General features: G+C 47.3%; 1 protein-coding gene across 1 annotated transcript in view; it reads right to left on the bottom strand.

The window, feature by feature from the left end:
* Positions 1 to 16,692, bottom strand: part of ercc4 (excision repair cross-complementation group 4) — a 32,422-nt gene extending 15,730 nt beyond the window's left edge. Inside the window, exons 1-6 of the mRNA XM_060840445.1 lie at positions 16,493 to 16,692; positions 10,749 to 10,929; positions 9,322 to 9,517; positions 6,870 to 7,077; positions 4,689 to 4,869; positions 762 to 893 (exon numbers count right to left, since the gene is read on the bottom strand). Of these exons, the coding sequence (XP_060696428.1) occupies positions 762 to 893; positions 4,689 to 4,869; positions 6,870 to 7,077; positions 9,322 to 9,517; positions 10,749 to 10,929; positions 16,493 to 16,666 (1,072 nt within the window). The 5' untranslated portion in view covers positions 16,667 to 16,692. The remainder of the gene's footprint in view (positions 1 to 761; positions 894 to 4,688; positions 4,870 to 6,869; positions 7,078 to 9,321; positions 9,518 to 10,748; positions 10,930 to 16,492) is intronic.
* Between the last annotated feature and the right edge of the window lie 3,288 nt (positions 16,693 to 19,980).

The raw sequence follows: 19,980 nt of genomic DNA, 5'->3' as shown, positions 1-19,980 counted from the left end.
TTCTGGGGCTGCAGTGATCTGTACAGCCTGTCCCATAGACTGCACAGAATCAAGCTCTGCTACATTGTACTGGATGATACAGAATGGTCATTTGTTCACCAGCTTGAGATTTATGGAGCAAACAAGGTGCAGTTATGTTCCTGAACCTTCAAGTCAGCCTGACTGACTGGTCAATTCACCGAATCCTTTCACTGTGGAAGTCAGCCATTCAGCCCCAGGCCACCCTCCCCCCCCAACCTGGTGGGAGGAAACCGGAGCACCCAGAGGAAACCCACGCAGACACGGGGAGAATGCCTGTATGGAGTTTGCAGTCACCTGAGGCTGGGATTGTACTCAGGTCCCTGGCACTGAGGGACAGCTGTGCTAACCACTGAGCCACCGTGCCACCTGTAGGCACTGCCTAGTTGCCTATTTCAGGTATCAAATGACCAGGCCTGCTAACGTTTTATTGCTGGGTCCATCATCTTGTCCCTTGTCTTATTTCGCCCTCCTCTAGAGGAGGCACAGTCACTGCTGGGTCATCAGATAATCACTGAGCACAGGTCAAACAATAAAAGCTCACAACCAGCAGACCGGCGGGTGGCTTGACCAAGTGTTACACAGTGTTTGTACACCGCCATCATTCTCCAGACCACAGCTTGATAGAGAACTTCCACAGAAACTAACACGGCACAACCCCAGGAAACGTAACAAGCATTTTGCAAGGTGCAGTTAAGTCAGCCCCAGCACACATTACATAGAAACGATTATTAAATACACACCTGCCTTGTCCGTGTCTTTTGATTCAGTGTTTCTCATATTTGCTGAGGCTTTAAGCTTTGTGTCTGGACGTTTGTACACCCTGGCTCGTGCATTCACAAACATTGTGTTACTGGCATCCAGAAATAACCACCCTGTCAGCACAAACCAATATTTGTTAATTATTCTTCATGGCATCAAAAAGGGGGGGGGTGTCAAGGTTTCATTAATTAGTGAAAGACAACACCAAGGAAGCAAGGACACAGCATCGAGGACACCCTGGATGAATGATGCCACCTTCTGCAACCCCAACGAATAATCAAACAACTTGGTCACTGGCTGTCAACATCAGTACTGCTCACAACCTTTATCCCTCTGTGACTCTTTCCAAGGTCCAATGGGGGATCTTCTACAACAGCTACAATGGTGCCATCAGGTCATCACTGAAAAGCCAGCAGGGGATTGCAGGAAACATCACAGCAAAACATTCAAGCAATACACTGTTGATAGCAAGATGTCTCTCAGTCTCATTCCAATCAGTGCTAATGTAGATTACGCTGGGAATTTCTTAAGGGGATATATTTTGCCAAGCTCAGCTTTCTGATCTTCTTTCTGCATCACTCAATGTTTTCATTAAATAAATTTTAAAATGATGATTTCAACGAAACTGCCTCTAGATACTTGACAAGACTCTGAAATACAACTTCAGAAGAGAGTTGATCAGTCTGCCAGCAGTACAGTAATATTCATGATCACTTCACGAATTCCCATCACAACTGCAGCAGCTGGGGCTGCAAGAGGGAAAGAGAATGGGGATTTATTTCTGACTTGATTTTTCGGATGCCTTTCATCAGTTACCCTCTACAAACAGACTCGTCCAAATAATATTTCGTGAACCAACTAAGTTCATAGTCACAAACCAGCCTGGTCACTATCTCTGACAGTAATGTTTTACTGCCAGATTTTGTCCAAACTGAATTCATTTTTCACACTGCTATGGGGAGATCTGAATTAAATATTTTAACTGCTATGTTGCAGTTCACAATCCAAATTTATTTGGCCATTAAAGCCTACATGGCAGTGTTAGAAGTCAAAGAAGATTTCACAGGACACTGGACCATGGAATGCCCTGCCTGCAACAGTAGCAGACTCGCCAACTTTAATTCATTTAAATGATCAGTGGATAGTCACATGGACGAAAATGGAATTGTGTCGGTTAAATGGGCTTCAGACTGGTTTCACAGGTCAAGCAATATCGAGGGCCAAAGGGCCTGTATTGCGCTATAATGTTCTATAAAGCGAATAAGATTCAAATCGAATGTGAAAAAGATACCCTGTCTGCTCCTGAGAATGCTCTATATCAGAACAGGCTCTGTATTACATACCAAACAGTTACTCTTAAAATGTGGAAATATTGTCAAGCAAGGCTGTGCAAAAGCCTCCACACTATTTACAATTCACCTAACCAGCTATTATTCAAATCAAAAACCAACTGCCCTCTGGTGTGACACCATAGACATACATGACCTACAATATGAGACAAAATGTATGTCAGACCTAACTAAATCCTATCTGGTGAAGCAAATGCGGTTTTTTGGCATCACCCTGCACCAGATCGGATAGTCACTCAAAACCTCTTCAGTTTGACAAACAAAAGACTTGGCCTGCCCTTGAACATTTCCAAAACAAACCAACCCCAGACCGGGTCAAATATTCCACTTCCATTCATGTGGAAGGAGAGACTCTGGAATATATATGGGAATCAAGCAATTCCCATATTTTATCATCCATCTCTCTCAATCACATCTCTACTTGTGGTAATCTGGGCTTTGCCAGTAGGAGTGTTTCAACATTAACAAGAACAAATTAATGTCTAAAGGATTAAACCTGACAAAATCTGAGTGGGGATCATGAGGCAACTGGTGTTTCCTTCAACTTTGCAACTTCCAGCAATTCCTGCAACATATTCGGCCCTAGAGGGATAGAGTGTCTTTCTGTGGATACCCGTGGTGGTGGTGGGGGTTATGATGCCAAGCATGTCTGCACTTCCTAAAACAATGCCCAGGCTACACAGCAAAAGTAAACTATTGGTTTGGAAACTGAAACGTGAGGACTATGTAATGAGCCTCAGAATGAACAATGACTCTCATTCCACATCAAGCATACCCAAGGCAATCCTAACTGATCAGGAGGCACTCAAGCTTGGTGTTGACATTGCAATTCTACAAGGAAAGAGATTATCTGACAAGGAGTCTATTCAGGAGGTTAATTATACCTTCTGCTGATATGGAAAGAGCCATTGCAAGTATAGTGGAAGCTTTACAGAGAGCAACCATCTAGTCAAGTTGATTGTGCAACCATGATATTCCTTATTTGCCTGACAGAGAGACAGGCTCAGCAATGTGCAGTCTGTCCTGTCGGTGCATCTGATCATAAAATAATGTTGAACATCACGCTAGTTGGCACAGTGCATGACCTCTTGCAAAGTTCCATCTCTCACATTGTACCATTTCGTTTATACTTCTCTAGAATATGGATGATGCAAGAACACTTAAAACGAAAGAGAAAAAAACAACCAGACAGTTAGAAGAATACATTGGAAGAACCTCAAGAGAAGACTGAAATTAATGGTGTCATATTGGATGATAAATCTGTCCATTCATGACAAATGATTCAGAAGACGGAAGTTATAGTGCAGGAATTATAAGAAGGATGAGACCGCCAAAAATTATCTTGCGAAGGTGAAGGCTGTGTTAACAACAAAAAAAAACTCAAACTCGTAACAAGGAAAAATCTCATGAGGTGCTCCATTTGATTCACTTTGTTGAACATCTCAGGAACCTGGGCAATAAGTAAAGCTTTATGTCAGAAATGTAAGGCACTAAGGTTCCATGCACATACACATCATGAGGCAAATCAAGAGGTACGTGAAATTGCAAGAACAAAAAGAACTCCTTTTCAAAGAGACATCCAAACAGGAAAATGTCAGTATTTTGACCTTTCGATCAGAGCTGAAAAGCTACAGAGATCTCTTCCAGTGGGTAAAGTGGAAGACAGCAGAAAGAGGGGTTGACCCAGATATATTTCGATGGCATATTTTGATGTGCATTTCAGCTTCCAAACCACAGGCTTGTTTTTCCTAATTTGCTGTGTACCCTAAGCATTGTTATAGGAAATGCAGACTTGCCTTGCACATCAGTACTCCATCCCCACCTCTTGGATAGGTGTCCAGAGTAAGTGCATGTTGTGAGTACCGACAGACAGTGGATATGTGAGGATTGCGCAGGATAGAGGAGCAGGATGCAGTAACCGCTGATCTCCTGGCAGAAGTAGCTACTAGCAACAGCAATACTGAATCTTGCTTAGAACAGTGGGACTGACTTGCCCATTGAAAGGCATAATGAGAATGCCTGTACCCAATGAATGGACTTGAATACATAGCTCCTTTTTTGTCAAACGTTCACATCCCTCACTCTCCTTCATTGGCTATGAAGTACTTCAGGGAAGCTCCAGGGTGGTAAAAGTTGCTATATAAATGCAAGCCTTTCTTTTTGCTCCCTCCATCAAAAATTGCTGCCTTTATTCACCAGCTGCTTGTTGAATTGTTGAAAATTAAGACAAGAATAAGATTTTAAAATTGGTTTTCTTTGTCACTCAACAACTAAAATTGAGTCGGAAGAACGACTTTGGGAAATGCAACCCTTCTCCCGCCTCTCATATTTTGGAACCATTTGTCCCTAGTATACCAAGTGTGAAGCAGTGCTATAGCAGGACAAGGCAAGATTCACAACATGGAGGCTTCAGAAACTGGATATGTTCCCAAAAATCAGCAACATTTCTCGGAGGTTTGGCCAGAGTGGCAGCTAGTGTGCAGACAGTCAATTTTATAACTGTACATGATAACTTTTCTAGGTATTGAATTGACTTTTCAGCCTTCGTTTTACAGTTACCTGAATTCTGCCCAAAAGCTCTCTCAGTAGCCCGAAGCGACTCGAGCAGATTGAGGAAGGTAACGCAGTCATACTGGGTTAGATACTCTAACAGAGTGCGGAGAACCTTCAAATCTTGCACCAGGGACTTGGTTTTTGCTCCAAGCTGGTGCCAGACTGGGTCCAAATAATAACAGAGTGCCTGTAAAAGAAGAAAATAGCAGTCTTAAATAAAAAAACAAAGCATTCAGCAGCAAGGCAACACAAGGGCTATTGAATATAAACAGAAACTGCTGGAGAAACTCAGCAGGTCTGGCAGTACCTCTGGAGAGAAGTAGCGTTAACATTTCAAGTCTGGTAATGACTCTTCTTGTTCTGAAGAAGTTGTACCAGACTTGAAACGTTAACTCTGCTTTCTCTCCCCACAGGTGCTGCCAGATCTGCTGAGTTCCTTTGACCTTTCTTTTATAGTCAGATTTCTAGTATCAGCACTATTTTGCTTTTATTACAAGGACAATGGAAGCTGAGATTGAGAAACTAAATGATCACAGATCTCAGGGGCTTCCTGCATGTGGCCTGCTTGTCAAGTCAGTTGAGACACAGACAGCCTCCAGTTTTCCTGGCAATCAGCATGGCAGACTCAGCCGATTATGACCTGATATAGGTACCGACAACATTGAGCAGCAAAATCAGAAATAAATAACCACGTTCAAACAAGTATTTCCTTCAATTTGAAAAGGTAATTTAGTGATGGACCCAAATACGAGAAAGAAAGTTAATTTATTGTGAATTGATGAGTGCTTGCTCTCCATCATACTCCTGTTTCATTTTCCATACAAAAGTCAAGACACATTATAGACTTTGAAGAGGTTTGGATGTTTGCATTCTAAGATACAGTACCCAGGCCTCATCAGGGAATGCTGATAAAGTCACCTTGGTTATAAAATAGGTTGCTGAGGCATGACTTGGGATTTCTGAATTTTTTTACAGTGGAATAATTTTACTCTAACTGATGATATTAAAACATTACTTTTAAGTTCAATTTCACTTTGTGCAGCAGCCAGGTCCGGAGTTCAGTCTCCCACCGACAATGAACCCAAAATCAAAACTCCACTTCAGGGCAACACTGAAGGAGTGCTGCACTGTCAGAGGTGCCAACTTTTGGGTGAATCATTAAACTGAAGCCTCGTCTATTAAAAAAAAATTCCATTCCACTGTTTTTAAAGAGTGGGGGAATTATCCTCATTGTCCTGAAGGATATTTATCTCTCAATCCACATCACCAAAACAAACCATCTGGTCACTGTCACACTGCTGCTTGCGGGACCTTGCTATGTGCAGACCTGCCTGCTTTTTCTCTATCACAGCAGTGACCACTTCATTGGCTGTGAAGCACTTTGAAGTCTCCAATGGTCACAAAAGGCATCATATAAATGCAGACCATTGTGCAGAAATGTAGAGCATTTGCATTCAAGCCAGACAACAGCCTGACAGAATGTGATTTATTACACTTCCCTTGAGCTCTGAGCAATGATGGCGTTGTTTTGGCGAGACAGAAAATGGGGAAAGGAGAGCCACGGAGGTCCAACAGCTGGGCAGGAACAAAAATCAGAAGCACATCACTTTTAGTCAGTTCAGTAAGATCCCAGAAAACAGGCAGATGTTGAGAGTAAATGTATTAAGTTCAAAGCAAGTCAGGATCAGCTAAGTTACTGACAATTTAGGTCTCGAATAGCTAAATTTCAATTAAATTTTCTTGTAAGCTGAAGTCAGTTTTATCAGGTCATTTACATTTAAAAGTCTGGTCGAATTCCTAATTTTGCAGGATACGATTATTCAAAAAAAATCTTCCAATTAATGCTCACTAACGGGAGCATAGAGATACAAATGCTTAGGAATTGACCCGACAGGTTTAGACAGTACATTTGGATAGGCTCAGGCTTGGAGGGCTGAAGGGCCTGTTCCTGGGCTGTAAATTTTCTTTGTTCTAAGTGTGGGAATAATAACGGAGTGTTTTTCCACATGACTGTCCTGTTTCAGTAATGAACAAAGGTAACAAGGAATAAAGACAAATGGTGATACTATCAGTCTGAAGAATTAATTAACTCAAGAGCAACACTTGCTGAGTCCTGGTCAGTCCTCTTCGGCAGAAGACAGAGTGCTGAAATCAATGTACATCTTTTAAAAATCCTGAATCGCAAACCTTGTCAAATGACTTTCCAATAGCGTTCTCAAGGGACAGTTCCTCAACATCCAAAGATGGATTGTAGCGTTTGAGTTCCTTCAAGCACGCATTCATCACGTCCATTATAGCAGTCTGGATAGCCAGCATGGAGGGCGTCAGAGATACGTGCAACTCTATTACTTCAGGTTTGTGCCTGTCCAGGCAGGAGCCGACCGCGATATGGAATCTAGGGGAAGAGGTAATCAAACCAGTGAAGGATAGCAAGGGGAATGCAGGACACAGGATAAACCCTGACGACAAGAACAGGTCAGTGGTCAGGAATTCTGTGGCAAGACCTCATCGCCTGCAAGTCAGGAGTGTGATGGAATGCCCCTCACTTGCCTGGATGAGTGCTGCTCCAAAAACTCTCAAAAAGCCTGACACCATCCAGGACAAAGTAGCCTGCTTAATTGGCACCACACCTAACATCATCAATATTCACTCCGTTCACCACTAATACACGATATCAGTATGTACCATCTACAAAATGCACTGCAGCAAGCTGCCATGACAATAACTTCCAAATCCAAGTCCTCCCTCATCCAGAACTACAGGGGCAGCAGATACATGGAACCACCACCCCCAAGCCCATCACCATCCTGACTTGGAAATATATTGCCATTCCTTCACTGTCGCTGGGTCAAAATCTTGGAATTCCCTCCCAAAGGGCACAATGGATGTATTTACAGTTGATGGAGGGTGGCAGTTCAAGGCGGTACCTGACCTTCTCCAGGGCAATTTGGGACAGGCGAGCTGACAACATCCGCAACCCATCAACAAATAACATAAAAAGGGTGCCAATAAACACTCTGTTCTTTGGGAGAAGTGGATCTGTTAAGTATATGCATTCCAAGAGGACAGAATTACTCAATATCATCGTAGTGCTGGAAAGTTTATGAATAACTTTGATAATATACACTACAATGACTAAACTCATTTCAGCAAACTGGTCATCTCCCGTTTTGGAAATTCGCAAACTCTCTGTATGGAAACTATGCAGCTCCAAGTAAAGCATATTCAGAAGAATATGAAATAAAAACAGAATGTGCTGGAGAAGCTCAGTGGGTCTGGCAGGATCTGTGGAGAGAGAAACAGAATTCAGAACTTGAATAGGAGTTGATAATTTTGTCCGTACCAACTTGGTGGGCTGAAAGGCCTCCTCTGTACTGCACGATTTGATTAACTGAGTCCTTCCAGACTCAAAACACTAACCTAGTTTCTCCAACACTTTCAGCTTTTAATTTCACATTTGCAGCATCCACAGTATTTTGTTTTTACTTAAAAGCATGTATCTGCTTTGGAGTAAACAATAGGGCAGCACATTTATAGTTCCAAGGGCAGGCTGCAGATTACAAACATCCTTTTTGGAACACAGGACCAGGCCTTAAATTCCAAGCTTCTGACAGCAATTTATCTTCATCATGTCTGCCATATAAGTTCCATATAAGTGGCTTTTTCTCCCACAACCCCAGCCTGCTGCAGGAGGAGCAGTTTGTCAGTAGATCACAATATTTAAAGATCAGAATGTTCTCCCAGTGGTTGGAACATTAAATTCTGCAAGATTGGTATGCCCCACTCGCCCCATCACCTACTGTAAGCTAGAGACTAAACATGCAGAACACACCTCTCATGTTCACTCAGTCTGTCTCAATGAACTATAATTGAAAACTTTTTCCTGTATTTCATAGATATAAAAGCATGCACCTGGAGTGAAGTAGATTAAAGAAGTGAATTTCAGATAAATCAGCAAGGTTACAATGGCTTAACAGAACTGTCAGTCTTTGAAACTAAGAACATTGCAGAGATTCTATTGAAACCTAAAGGTACCCTGTTGGATACAATGTGTTCGAACATTAATGGCTTTGGGAAAATAATCCATGTATCTCCCTTACCTAATGCTGTGCTTTGTTCTGTTTGAGGCAATGCTGCTTCATCAGTGTACACTAGTTCTGATACAGGCCCTGGCTGAGCTCAAAGCTGTTGGGGACTGTTTTGGCTCCAGTGTTAATCACCACATGGCCTCAGTATGAGATGTTATGAAATTGACAGTTGTCTTTATTTTGGATACAGTGGCATCACAAAGGGACACTTGGGGCATATTATCTGTAAGTATGGCACAGAAATCCCCAACAGAACATTCGCATCAAGCAGTGGTGTGAAAATGTCATCTGTTCATCACAAAACAGGAGGCGGCTGCAGTCAGTAGATAATTTTTTTTTAAAAAATCTGTTTGAAATTTGTTTTTTCTTGTTTGGATCAAAAAGAATCAATGCCATTTTAACATTCTGTGCACTGAACAGACGGCACATGGCGCTTCAAGTACCCTGAAAAAGAATTGCTCATTTGGCAACTGGAAGATGCTTTAGACAGATGAAGTCCATATGTACTAACTGGCAGTGCAGGTCATGAGGCTTCTCCCAAATCTACTTACCTGGGCCAGAGGTACAGCTTTCGAACAAACAGGTTTCGCATCACTCGCTCCACGCGACAGAAACCGAGACTAAAGGCCACTGCGTTGTCCGTGAAAGCCTTGATAAAACCCTTTTTGTTCTTCTGTCGATAAAGCCGAAGGATAAATGCTTCCTGACATGAATCAACAATTCGGTGGGCTTTGTATACCAAAATACCTGCAATGACAAAGCATCCCACCATGCACCTTCATCACAGAATCCATTAATGCAACTAGGTCAATCTGGAAGCTTGGTGTAAATGTTATGAAATTTTCAATAACAGAACCCTGGTTCTATACATCAGACAGACCAGTTATCTTGAATTTAATAAAATGTGATATCTGGGATCACACAGATTGATATACCCTAGTTATGAAAGTTGACACCATCAGCACCTTTGAGGGAAGGAATGAGAATATTTGTTCTCTTTCATTTACATGCTCAGACAGGGCGATTAACCCTTTCGAAGGAACAGACAACAGCCACAGAGTTATCAGTTCGAGAGGACAGACCGGCAGCCAATCACCACACCAGCCCCTCCATTTTGCTGACCATTTTGAATACAGAGTTGGAATACAAGACAGCAAGTCTGAACTTCCAAATACTTTAACAATGCAAAGAAGCTTCTACGAAGAGCTTCGATAACAGAGAAAGCAGCAGCTTGCACTTCACAAAGTACACGATGGCGAATGTGAAAGCAAATTTATGAGGCAGCTTTACTGTGGGAAGAAGAGGCCACAACACTTCAGAGTTATCCACTCAACCATTTTATTTTAGAAACAACTTAAATAGAAGTTGAAACACTTTGGCTTTGAGCATTTGTGGGATGTGAACATCAGACTGTTATTTATTGCACAGCCCCAGTCCCTAATTGCCTTGAACTCAGTGGCTTGTCAAGTCGTTCCAGAGGGCTGTTCAGAGCCAACCACATTAATCACTTGTCAGCCAGACCAGGTAAAGCTGCCCAATTTCTTGACTAGTGAACCTAACAGGTTTATACAACAACCAATAGTTACAGTGTCATGATTACAGATACTGCTTTTTAGTTCATTTATAAATTTAAATGTAAATTCCCTTAGTGGGCAAGATGGGATTTGGATTCATTGCCTGCATTATTACTGCAAAGTTTTAGCTTCCTAACCCAGCAACATGAACACTTTGCTACGGTTCCCTTATATTTCCCCAAAACAACTGCCTCCAAGTCTAGGTGGGAGTTTGTTTTGATGTTCTGGCATCCCACATGAAGGAAAGCAAACAGAATTGATACACACAAGCACTGGCTCTGTCCAAGATTCACACTATCATGGACCTAGTAGTTTATCTCCTAACACTGGGTCAAGATACGAAGGAACCATGCTGAAAGGAATATTTTTCCTTTTAACCATGGACAAGCAGAGCCCCCGCTTACCTGTAATAAGATTTGCAGGAATGCGATCTGTTAAGAGGTCAACAACAAGAATACGGCTGGTCACAAACAAGACTCCACCTTCAGTGTACACTGTGTAACGATCACTGCTCAAAACTTCATTGGTAATGATGCGAGGAAGATGGGTTACTCCTTCGGAACGTAGCTGTTCAATAAAGTATTGCTGAAACAGAGAAAAGCCATCACTTAACATTTCACTGGCCTTCCTGTGCCAGTTATCTTAAATCTGTGCACTCCCCCAGCCCCAGCCAGTTCCCGATCCTGGGAATGGGAACAGATTTTAACAATAATCTAGTAAACTCGAACAATCTCTATTATAACAGGTCAGACGTGTTACAGTATGAAATGAGGAAGATGATTTTGTATTTTCAGGATTCCGCAATTAACCCTGAAAGTGGTGTCAAATTATATTTGAAAACTGGCAAACAAAACATTTAGTCCTAGATGCTTCCACAACAGGAAACATCACCTCCACATCCACACTGTCAAGACCTCTGCAGGTCTCGTGTGATCCAACCTAGATTGTGGAAATTCCTTGCCGTTTGTTCTTGAAGGGGTCAGTTTTGGGTGGACAGCGTATTTAGAGATTCTCCAAATTTCCAAGTATCTAAGATACACTGCAAGCCCATGTCTGTTTTCAGAATGACCTGAACCTTTGACAGACTGCTGTCATGATACTCTCAACATACTCCTTTATGTAGCAGACTGTAACCTGAGGGTCGCAACAAAGTCCCAAGGGTGACAAAAACATAGAAACCAGGAGGAATAGGCCACTTCAGTATAATCATGGCTGACCCTCTATCAATATTTCTGCTTTCTCTCCATATCCCTTACTGCTTTTATAATCTAAAAATTTATCAATACCTTTCTCGAATTTATTTCATGACTTGGCCTCCACAGCCGTCTGTGGGAGAAAATTCCACAGGTTGAACAGGCTCCAAGTGAACAAAGTTCTCCTCAGCTGAGTCTGAAATGACTTACTCCACACCCTGAGACTGTGACCTCTAGCTTTAGACTCCCCAACCAGTGGGAACATCCTCCCTGGACCTAATTTATCAGCTCTGTTAGAACCCATGGACTCCATCAACAAACACATAGACCTGGACCCAATATACCTGCCACAACAATCAGAACCGGTAACCAGAAGCAGCAGGAACAGAACCAAATAAATTCCAGAAGACACCGTACAGCAACACTTCACAGGAGGCTCCAAAGCACTGAAAATGTCACCTAGACAAGGAACGAAACGTCTGCAAATCAACCTCCCAGTGAACACACCCACAACTACAGCAACAGGCACCAGAGCTACAAATCTTTACACAAACCTTGAACTGTAAGAATTTTATACATTTCAATCAGATCCCCCTCTCATTCTCTGAAACTCTAGGTCCAGTGAAAACAATCACTCCTCAGAGGACCACCCTGCCATCCTCAGTATTAGCCTAGCGAACCTCATCTAAACTTCCACTACAGGAAGGATATCATTTTTAGGAAGGGAGACCCAAACTGCACACAATACACCAGATGCAGATGCACCAAGGACCTGTCCCACTGTAGAGAGACATCTTCGGATGCTGTCTGACTTGCTGTGTTTTTCCAGCACCATACTCTCAACTCTGATCTCCAGCATTTGCAGTCCTCACTTTCTCCTTGTAGAAAGACATCCCTCCTCCTAAACTCAAGAACAATATACCATTTGTCTCCGAATTGCTTGCTACATCTGCCTGTTTCGTTTTATTGACTGGTGTGCAATGTCTTTGAACATTCGCATTGCCCAAAATATCACCATTGAAGTAATACTCTTCCTTTCTGTTGGCACACTGATGTGTAGAACTTCACATCACGATGCACAACCTCTGCCATGTGTTTGCCTGCACTCAAACCTATCTAGATCGCCCATAAACCTTTTTGAATTCTTCTCACAACTCTCAATCCCACCCAGTGTTTGGGCTGTCAGTAATCTTGTTAAGTGAATAGTTGGGGCCCAAGCATTGAGCCCTGGTGTATACTATCAGGCACTATCTGCCACTTGGAAAAAGACGCAATTATTCTCAAACTGTACACCAATCAATTGTCAATCCAAGCCAGTATTTTACCCCACTACCCCGTGCTTTCATTCTGGCACTAAGTTCAATTAGATTAGATTAGACTCCCTACAGTGTGGAAACAGGCCCTTCGGCCCAACACCAAGTTTCACAAGTTCAACCCACGATCTTTAAGAGATAGAGGCTGGCACTAACTGGAGGTGTTTGCTCATGATAGCGGCTTCTTGGGGTTAAGCATAGAAACCAGCAAAGAGCACAACCTGAATTTGGCTGGTCTTTGAAATCAGCAGATAGGTGTCCTTTACAATGGACTTACCAAGTAATCAACAGACTAGAGCTAGTGACACGTTGTCTCACCGGTTTACAGGGTGCAGTTGAATTTAACCTCTCCTGCCTGTTCTGAAATTTCCAATGGCTTTTCTGTATTGAAATGATTGCTGCTAATATAATTTGTTGTACATTTAGAATAAAGGAATTTAAAAAGAAAGTGGTGGCCTACGGCAAAGAAGTCGACAGCTTCAAGAAGAAAGAAATTATGACTCTTGATGAAATGAGGAATAACGTGGAAAAATTCAGTGAATTAACCAAAAATCTGGACGCAGCCATGGATGAGGCAGATGTGGGTAACCTTTTGGTGCAGCTGGATACAAATAAGCATGGAATATAAAATTGATCTCAATAATAGTGACTATGACAATTATCATCGATTACCATAAAAACCGGCCTGGTTCACTAACGGCCTTTAGAGAAAGAAATGTACCAACCTTACCACATCAACCCTCTGAAGAACAACCCACCCACACCCATTTCCCTCTGACTAATACACCTAACATTATGGGCAATTTAGCATGGCCAATTCACCTGCATATCTTTGGATTGTAGGAGGACACACACACACACACACACGGAGAATGCGCAATCTCCACACAGATAGTCACCTGAGGCTGGAATTGAACCTAGGTCCCTAGCGCAGTGAAGCAGCAGTGGTAACCACTGGGCCACCATGCCACCCCAACCTACAGGCCCAGGTAAATGCTCTGTGTATGTGGGTTCATATCCCATCATAGCTGCTGATGGAATTTAAATTCAATCAATAAGTGGCACCTTTCCAAAAGCCTTCTTGAAGCCTTTGAAATGGAGTGGCTCTGGTGTTCAAATCAGCCCCAATGGCTCAGTGAGCATTCTGCAATCTGATTGGTTAAGGAAAAGCACCATTGTTTGATTTGCTCAGACAGAACCCTGATCCCTTTGAGAAGGTGCTGTGCTGTTTAGGAATTCTAATGATCAGGAGTCACAGTGTGAAAGCTCATAGAAAATCTCTGGGTACCTAGAAGGGTAACTAATAAACAAAGGAATACAAGTGAGAATGAAATAGGCTAGAATCCCTACAGTGCAGAAAGAGGCCATTCGGCCCAACAAGTCCACAGTGACCCTCCGAATAGTAACCCACCCAGACCCATTCCTCTACCTTATTACTCAACATTTACAGGAGAAAGTGAGGACTGCAGATGCTGGAGATCAGAGCTGAAAATGTGTTGCTGGAAAAGTGCAGCAGGTCAGGCAGCATCCAAGGAACAGGAAATTCGACATGAGCCTGAAGAAGGACTTATTCCCGAAACGTCGAATCTCCTGTTCCTTGGATGCTGCCTTACTCAACATTTACACCTGACTATTGCTCCTTACCTACACATCCCTGAACACTGTGAGCAATTCAGGATGACCAATTCACCTAACATGCACATTGTTGGACTGTGGAAGGAAACTGGAGCACCCGAGGAAACCCACGCAGACACGGGGAGAATGTGCAAACTCCACACAGGCAGTTGCCTGCAGTGGGAATTGAACTCTGGTTCCTGGTGCCGTGAGGCAGCAGTGCTAATCACTGTGCCACCCAATTCACATTTTGAGCACTGAAGAAATTGTACAGAATCACAGACTGAAATGAAAACAAAGTGCTAGAGAAACTCAGCTGGTCTGGCAGCATCTTTGGAGAGAGAATTAGAGATAACATTTCTAATCCAATATGATTCTTCTGAACGGAAGGGGGCTGGACAATGGGATATATTTTTATACTGGGAGAAAATGAGAACTGCAGATCAGAGTTGAGTGTGTGTTGCTGGAAAAGCACAGCAGGTCAGGCAGCAACCGAGGAGCAGGAGAATTGACATTTTAGACATAAGCCCTTCATCACCAATGAGATTTGTGGCTTAGAAAGATAAGGGGCTTTATCCATCAGTCTGCACATCCCTGGGCACTATGGACAATTTCCCACGATTAATCCACCCAAACCTGTACACCTTTGGTCTGTGGGAGGAAACCCACGAGACACAGGGAGAATGTGCAAACTTGCCACAGACAATGGCCCAAGGGTGGAATCAAACCCAGAACCCTGGCACGGAGAGGCTAACCACTGAGCCACTGTGTCATTTATGGCAGGGAGGGCAAGGTATGTTTTCCAGTCCCTTCCAGTTCCAAAGAAGAGCGACATCAGATTCAAAATTTAAACTATGATTCTCTCACTATAGAAAGGGGGGGGGGGCGGAGAAGGGGAATGGGGGGGGAGAGAGGAGGAGGGGAATGGGGGGGGAGAGAGGAGGAGGGGAATGGGGGGGAGAGAGGAGGAGGGGAATGGGGGGGGGAGAGAGGAGGAGGGGAATGGGGGGGAGAGAGGAGGAGGGGAATGGGGGGGGAGAGAGGAGGAGGGGAATGGGGGGGGAGAGAGGAGGAGGGGAATGGGGGGGGAGAGAGGAGGAGGGGAATGGGGGGGGGAGAGAGGAGGAGGGGAATGGGGGGGGGAGAGAGGAGGAGGGGAATGGGGGGGGGAGAGAGGAGGAGGGGAATGGGGGGGGGAGAGAGGAGGAGGGGAATGGGGGGGGGAGAGAGGAGGAGGGGAATGGGGGGGGAGAGAGAGGAGGAGGGGAATGGGGGGGGGAGAGGAGGAGGGGAATGGGGGGGGAGAGAGAGGAGGAGGGGAATGGGGGGGGAGAGAGGAGGAGGGGAATGGGGGGGGAGAGAGGAGGAGGGGAATGGGGGGGGAGAGAGGAGGAGGGGAATGGGGGGGGAGAGAGGAGGAGGGGAATGGGGGGGAGAGAGGAGGAGGGGAATGGGGGGGGAGAGAGAGGAGGAGGGGAATGGGGGGGGAGAGAGGAGGAGGGGAATGGGGGGGGAGAGAGGAGGAGGGGAATGGGGGGGGGAGAGAGGAGGAGGGGAATGGGGGGGGGGAGAGGAGGAGGGGAATGGGGGGGGGGAGAGGAGGAGGGGAATGGGGGGGAGAGGAGGAGGGGAATGGGGGGGAGAGGAGGAGGGGAATGGGGGGGAGAGGAGGAGGGGAATGGGGGGGAGAGGAGGAGGGGAATGGGGGGGAGAGGAGGAGGGGAATGGGGGGGAGAGGAGGAGGGGAATGGGGGGGAGAGGAGGAGGGGAATGGGGGGGAGAGGAGGAGGGGAATGGGGGGGAGGGGGATGGGGAATGGGGGGGGATGGGGAATGGGGGGGGAGGGGAATGGGGGGGAGGGGAATGGGGGGGGAGGGGAATGGGGGGGAGGGGAGGAATGGGGGGGAGGGGAGGAATGGGCGGGAGGAGGAGTATTGAGGGATTGAGGGGAGCCCCTGCCTCCCATTTCTCAGCGTCCAGCCCCACCCCCAGCCCCCTCACTTCCCCCCTCCCCCAGCCCCCAGGTACCTCCTCAGCTCCGGCGGTGTTGATCACCAGCACCAGGTTGCCCGGGTCACTGTATAACTTGAGGAAGTTGAAGAGAATCCTGTCCACCCCCAGGCCCCTGGCCGTGATCACCAGCCCGTCCTCATGGAATAAATCCAGGAAGATCTGACTCTCGTGCTCCAGGAGAGGAGTCATTTTCCCGGAGACACCGTCCACCTCAAACTCCCCGCCGCTCCCCCCCACAACAACAGGCCGCGAACAGCCCGCCGCCGCCGCCGCCACCTACCGGCCGGCGTCCGCATCGACGCCTGCCCTCCACCACCACCGCCACCTACCGGCCGGCGTCCGCATCGACGCCTGCCCTCCACCACCACCGCCATCTGCCGGCCGGCGTCCGCATCAACGCCTGCCCGCCACCACCACCGCCATCTGCCGGCCGGCGTCCGCATCGACGCCTGCCCTCCGCCACCACCGCCACCTACCGGCCGGCGTCCGCATCGACGCCTGCCCTCCACCACCACCGCCACCTACCGGCCGGCGTCCGCATCAACGCCTGCCCGCCACCACCACCGCCACCTACCGGCCGGCAGTGGCTTCTTCCCGCCTGACCTCCAGGGATCGCTGGGAATTGAGATGGACGCAGAATGCAGCAGCCCAGCGCCAGGCCATTCGGCCCCTCGTGCCTGTGCTGGGTTTTCCGACATTGGTCGATTTTTTTTTGTTCGCGGGGAAGTATCCGAAAATCCTGCCCAATTCGGAAAAAAAAATAATTGTTGACCTTAAATCACCAGGGTGGCCAACTCTAGGGGCAGTGAGGGTGGGCAAGAACATTGAGAGACCTCCATAGAATGGACACTGAGAAGATGTTTCCAGGGGTAGGAGAGACAAGGACCTCAGGGCACAGCCTCAGACCGAAGGGATGACCCTTTAGAACTGAGATGGGGATGAATTCCTTCAGCCAGAGGGTGGGGAATCTGTGGAACACATTGCCACAAGAGGCTGGGGAGGCCAAGTCATTAAGATAGGGATAGATAGGTTCCTGCTTAGTGATGGGATCAAAGGTTTTAGAATCCTCATGGCCCAACAAGTCACACTGACCCCCCCAAAGAGCAACCGCCTCAGGCGACTGACTGTGTGGAGTTTGCACGTTCTCCCCGTGTCTGCGTGGGTTTCCTCCGGGTGCTCCGGTTTCCTCCCACAGTCCAAAGATGTGCGGGTCAGGGTGAATTGGCCATGCTAAATTGCCCGTAGTGTTTTCGTCACTACGCATAACCCCGCCCATAACCCCGCCCCCACGCCATCTCCCGTCGCTTCACGTAACCCCGCCCCCACGCTTATTTCCGTCACGACGCATGACCCCGCCCCCACGTCGAGCAACGTCACCACGTCTAACTCCGCCCCTACTTCGATCTCTGTCCCCGCCCCTAACCCCGCCCCCAGCTCCAGTCCCACACCAGGTCCTAGCTCCCAGCCTTGCCGGATTTTCACCATCCCTCCAGATCTCCCCCTCTCTGAGGATGAAAGATCAGTCCTCAGCAGGGGCCTCACCTTCGTTCCCCTACGCCCTCGGATTAATGAGTTCAACACGCGGCGAGATATTGAACAATTCTTCCGCCGCCTTCGCCTCCGTGCCTACTTTCACAACCAAGACTCCCGCCCACCCTCTGACGACCCCTTCTCCCGCCTCCAACACACCCCATCCACCTGGACACCCCGTGCAGGCCTCCTACCCGCCCTCGACCTCTTTATAGCCAACTGCCGCCGTGACATCAACCGACTCAACCTGTCCACCCCTCTCACCCACTCCAACCTCTCACCCTCAGAACGTGCAGCCCTCCACTCCCTCCGCTCCAATCCCAACCTCACCATCAAACCCGCAGACAAGGGAGGCGCGGTGGTAGTTTGGCGCACTGACCTGTACACCGCTGAAGCCAAACGCCAGCTCGCGGACGCCTCCTCTTATCGCCCCCTTGACCACGACCCCACCTCCCACCACCAAACCATCATCTCCCAGACCATCCAGGACCTCATCACCTCAGGGGATCTCCCATCCACCGCCTCCAACCTCATAGTCCCACAACCCCGCACCGCCCGTTTCTACCTCCTGCCCAAAATCCACAAACCTGCCTGCCCCGGCCGACCCATTGTCTCAGCCTGCTCCTGCCCCACCGAACTCATCTCCCAATACCTCGACACGGTCCTGTCCCCTTTAGTCCAAGAACTCCCCACCTACGTTCGGGACACCACCCACGCCCTCCACCTCCTCCAGGATTTTCGCTTCCCCGGTCCCCAACGCCTTATTTTCACTATGGACATCCAGTCCCTGTACACCTCCATCCCCCATCACGAAGGACTCAAAGCCCTCCGCTTCTTCCTTTCCCGCCGCACTAACCAGTACCCTTCCACTGACACCCTCCTTCGACTGACTGAACTGGTCCTCACCCTGAATAACTTCTCTTTTCAATCCTCCCACTTCCTCCAAACTAAAGGAGTTGCCATGGGCACCCGCATGGGCCCCAGCTATGCCTGCCTCTTCGTAGGATATGTGGAACAGTCCATCTTCCGCAACTACACTGGCACCACCCCCCACCTTTTCCTCCGCTACATCGATGACTGTATCGGCGCTGCCTCGTGCTCCCACGAGGAGGTTGAACAGTTCATCAACTTTACTAACACCTTCCATCCCGACCTGAAATTCACCTGGACTGTCTCAGACTCCTCCCTCCCCTTCCTAGACCTTTCCATTTCTATCTCGGGCGACCGACTCAACACAGACATCTATTATAAACCGACTGACTCCCACAGCTACCTGGACTACACCTCCTCCCACCCTGCCCCCTGTAAAAACGCCATCCCATATTCCCAATTCCTTCGTCTCCGCCGCATCTGCTCCCAGGAGGACCAATTCCAACACCGCACAACCCAGATGGCCTCCTTCTTCAAGGACCGCAGATTCCCCCAGACGTGATCGACGATGCCCTCCACCGCATCTCCTCCACTTCCCGCTCCTCCGCCCTTGAGCCCCGCTCCTCCAACCGCCACCAAGACAGAACCCCACTGGTTCTCACCTACCACCCCACCAACCTGCGCATACAACGTATTATCCGCCGCCATTTCCGCCACCTCCAAACGGACCCCACCACCAAGGATATATTTCCCTCCCCTCCCCTATCAGCGTTCCGCAAGGACCACTCCCTTCGTGACTCCCTTGTCAGATCCACACCCCCCACCAACCCAACCTCCACCCCCGGCACCTTCCCCTGCAACCGCAGGAAATGTAAAACTTGCGCCCACACCTCCACACTCACTTCCCTCCAAGGCCCCAAGGGATCCTTCCATATCCGCCACAAGTTCACCTGTACCTCCACACACATCATCTATTGCATCCGCTGCACCCGATGTGGCCTCCTCTATATTGGTGAGACAGGCCGCTTACTTGCGGAACGCTTCAGAGAACACCTCTGGGCCGCCCGAACCAACCAACCCACTCACCCCGTGGCTCAACACTT

This window comes from Hemiscyllium ocellatum, chromosome 20 (genome assembly GCF_020745735.1).
Source record: "Hemiscyllium ocellatum isolate sHemOce1 chromosome 20, sHemOce1.pat.X.cur, whole genome shotgun sequence".
In the NCBI taxonomy this organism is placed as follows: Eukaryota; Metazoa; Chordata; class Chondrichthyes; order Orectolobiformes; family Hemiscylliidae; genus Hemiscyllium; species Hemiscyllium ocellatum.
This window is presented reverse-complemented; position numbering and strand designations above follow the sequence as displayed.